Source organism: Palaemon carinicauda, chromosome 7 (genome assembly GCF_036898095.1).
Source record: "Palaemon carinicauda isolate YSFRI2023 chromosome 7, ASM3689809v2, whole genome shotgun sequence".
Classification (NCBI taxonomy): Eukaryota; Metazoa; Arthropoda; class Malacostraca; order Decapoda; family Palaemonidae; genus Palaemon; species Palaemon carinicauda.
Window position 1 is genome coordinate 118,358,764 of NC_090731.1, and position 2,927 is coordinate 118,361,690.

A 2,927-nucleotide genomic window follows, 5' to 3' on the forward strand; every position below is an offset into this window, starting at 1 on the left:
TCTTGGGGAGTGCGAAGATCATGACCAAATCATATACATCTACCCGTCATCATGATCTCCACATATGGCACTCGAGTAATATCTCTTATAGTTTCATTTCTAACCCTGTCCTACCATTTAACTACCAATATCCTTCTGATGGTTTTGTTCTCAAATCCACCAAATCTATTGGAAATTGATTCATTGTCATATAACTCATGTCACTAAACTGATATATAGTCTGATTTTCATATGAAATTTCAGGTGATTTGATTTCCAAATTTTACTTAACCTTGGCATTGTCTGACTTTTCAACTTTCACTATACTCTGATTCTAAAGACCCTACATTGAAGATCATAGTTCCTTCTGATGGTTTTGTTCTCAAATCCACCAAATCTATTGGAAATTGATTCATTGTCATATAACTCATGTCACTAAACTGATATATAGTCTGATTTTCATATGAAATTTCAGGTGATTTGATTTCCAAATTTTACTTAACCTTGGCATTGTCTGACTTTTCAACTTTCACTATACTCTGATTCTAAAGACCCTACATTGAAGATCATAGTTCCTAAATACTTAAATGATTCTACCACATTAATCCTTTCTCTTTCCAATTATATTTCATCTTCCATTGCATACTCCGTTCTCATCGTCTCTGTCTTTTTTCAATTTATCTTCAGCCCAACCTCGTGTGATATTTCATGCATTCTGGTAAGCAACCAATGCAAATTTTGTGGTGTTCTGCTAACAAGGACAGCGCCATCAGCATACGTTAGGTCTGCTAATATCCTATCACCAATCCAGTCCAATCCATCTCCGACTGTTATATATATAATATATATAATATATATAAAATATGTAATATATATATATATATATGTGTGTGTGTGTGTGTGTGTGTGTATATATATATATATATATATATATATATATATATATATATATATATATATATATATATATATATATATATATATATATATATATATATATATGTGTGTGTGTGTGTGTGTGTGTGTGTGTGTTTACACAAATGTGAAATATTTTATTGTTGTAAGGTTTCAAGTGTAAATTTCTTCTTCATTCCGAATATAAAAACAATCACGCAAAACAAAATTGAATATTTATCTCTAAACAGTGAACGTAGTGCAATTAGATATATGTAGCCTACAACTGATAACACTTTATTACACTATGAATATTATTCTATCACTTCTCAGAGTTTTAAATCATGAGGCATATTCATGCTGGGTAAAACATTTATCATATTTGAACATATTTCGTCAATGGAGATGCCTTAGTGAGGTCATGGCCAGTGGGTGGGCACCTGGGTGGGCACAGGATTCTCGCCCACCCATGCCCACCCTTAGCTACGCCACCTACCAAAGCACAGTAGCTCATGATGTTCAGCAAAGTGAAGATGTCACTGAGAGCTCAGTTCAACTAGAATAATCGTTTTGAATGACATGAGATCTCATGTTATTGCTTTAGGATGCCTAGTTTGTGTTCTTCATATGGATGCTCTGAAAGACTCGGTAAAATCTTGAATGCATTGGTTACATTTCATCGGTATGTTTTCTATACGCTTTACCTTTTGCACATTTTTAAACCATGTAGACAGAAACCCATCGCATGAATAATTAAAAAACTTTTGCAATAATTCACTTTCATTTATTTATAATATTCATTATAAAGACAGCGAATACAAGTATATAAATTGTAGAAAACAAGAAGTAAACGATTTCATTTAATAATTTACGTGATACGTTTATCTCCTTCATTCACTTTGGACAGTGCCCCTGTATCATGCAATAAGTGGTGATATCAAGATTAGTATCATATTTGTATATGTTAAAATTTAAATTTGTGCTTTCAGCTTTTAAACACTCTTATTATATTTTGTAAAAAGTCGCAGTAGCAACGATGAAATAGTCTTCTAATGGGGTATCATACATTCCTCCTCTGCTCTAATGCCTCTGAAATTGACAGATTCATTTCAGTGACCACTAGTTATATTCCCTTTTATGAATGCATCTACACATCTTATATTAATCTGATAATTGCTGTTTGTAGCAGTTTAATAGGATAAAATTCTGTCCTACCTACCATAGTTGAGTATTTCAATCATGTCTTCGCTACTTGAATGAATTTGTACTTGTTTTTTTTTTTCTGTACGTTGTAGCCTATGGATAAAATATTATGTAAGTATATTTCTTTATTAACATAGAATTTTAATTTCCTCATGATGAAAAGATGATGAAGTCAGATTTTTTAGGCTATGACGGTCACGAAACGGGCAGTCCTTTCTGCCCTACATGGCAGGTGTGTCCACTGACCATGTAGGTGGCTTCGCGGATATGTATAGGGAAAGTGACTCATATATATATATATATATATATATATATATATATATATATATATATATATATATATATATATATATATATATGCATGCCATAATTGTGTTCTAATAAGTCCTTCGTAATGTAAAAGTGATCTCTAAAATTTTCATATTTAATTTTTTAATTTAATCACAATAAAACGATAGTTAAGCATTTATCTCTGATAATTATTACCAATTTTGTCTTAGAACTGAATGGTTTATTTTTCAAGACTATCTGTTTTTCAACCAAAAGAGGTTCTCACGATTCCAAAAAGACACCAAACGTTGTTGTTTAATATCTGTGACAGTTAGTTGAACATCTTTTGTCTCACCAGGGGTGACTGCAATGGATCCCTCTACCTTCTGCTCTGCTATTCTCTTCTCCTCATCTTTTCTCCTCAAAGAAACATATCTGTAACCCTGAAAAACAATAAACACAGCGTTATTGAGAAATGAATGAAAGCACAGGATGAGTTGAGGAAGTATTTATTCTATACAGAACGAAATAATAGTAACAGAGAGAAAGACAAAATTGTATAATGGAGATCGAAGAAGGGA

At 32.0% G+C, this 2,927-nt stretch overlaps 1 protein-coding gene across 5 annotated transcripts in view; it reads right to left on the reverse strand.

Annotated features, from left to right (window-relative positions):
* Positions 1-2,441: 2,441 nt before the first annotated feature.
* The window catches only part of LOC137643995 (uncharacterized), a 65,011-nt gene continuing 64,525 nt past the window's right edge, over positions 2,442-2,927 (reverse strand). For all 5 annotated transcript variants that reach the window (XM_068376850.1, XM_068376847.1, XM_068376848.1 and 2 more), the window contains one exon: positions 2,442-2,789. In XM_068376850.1, coding sequence (XP_068232951.1) covers positions 2,768-2,789 — 22 coding nt within the window. In that variant the 3' untranslated portion in view covers positions 2,442-2,767. The remainder of the gene's footprint in view (positions 2,790-2,927) is intronic.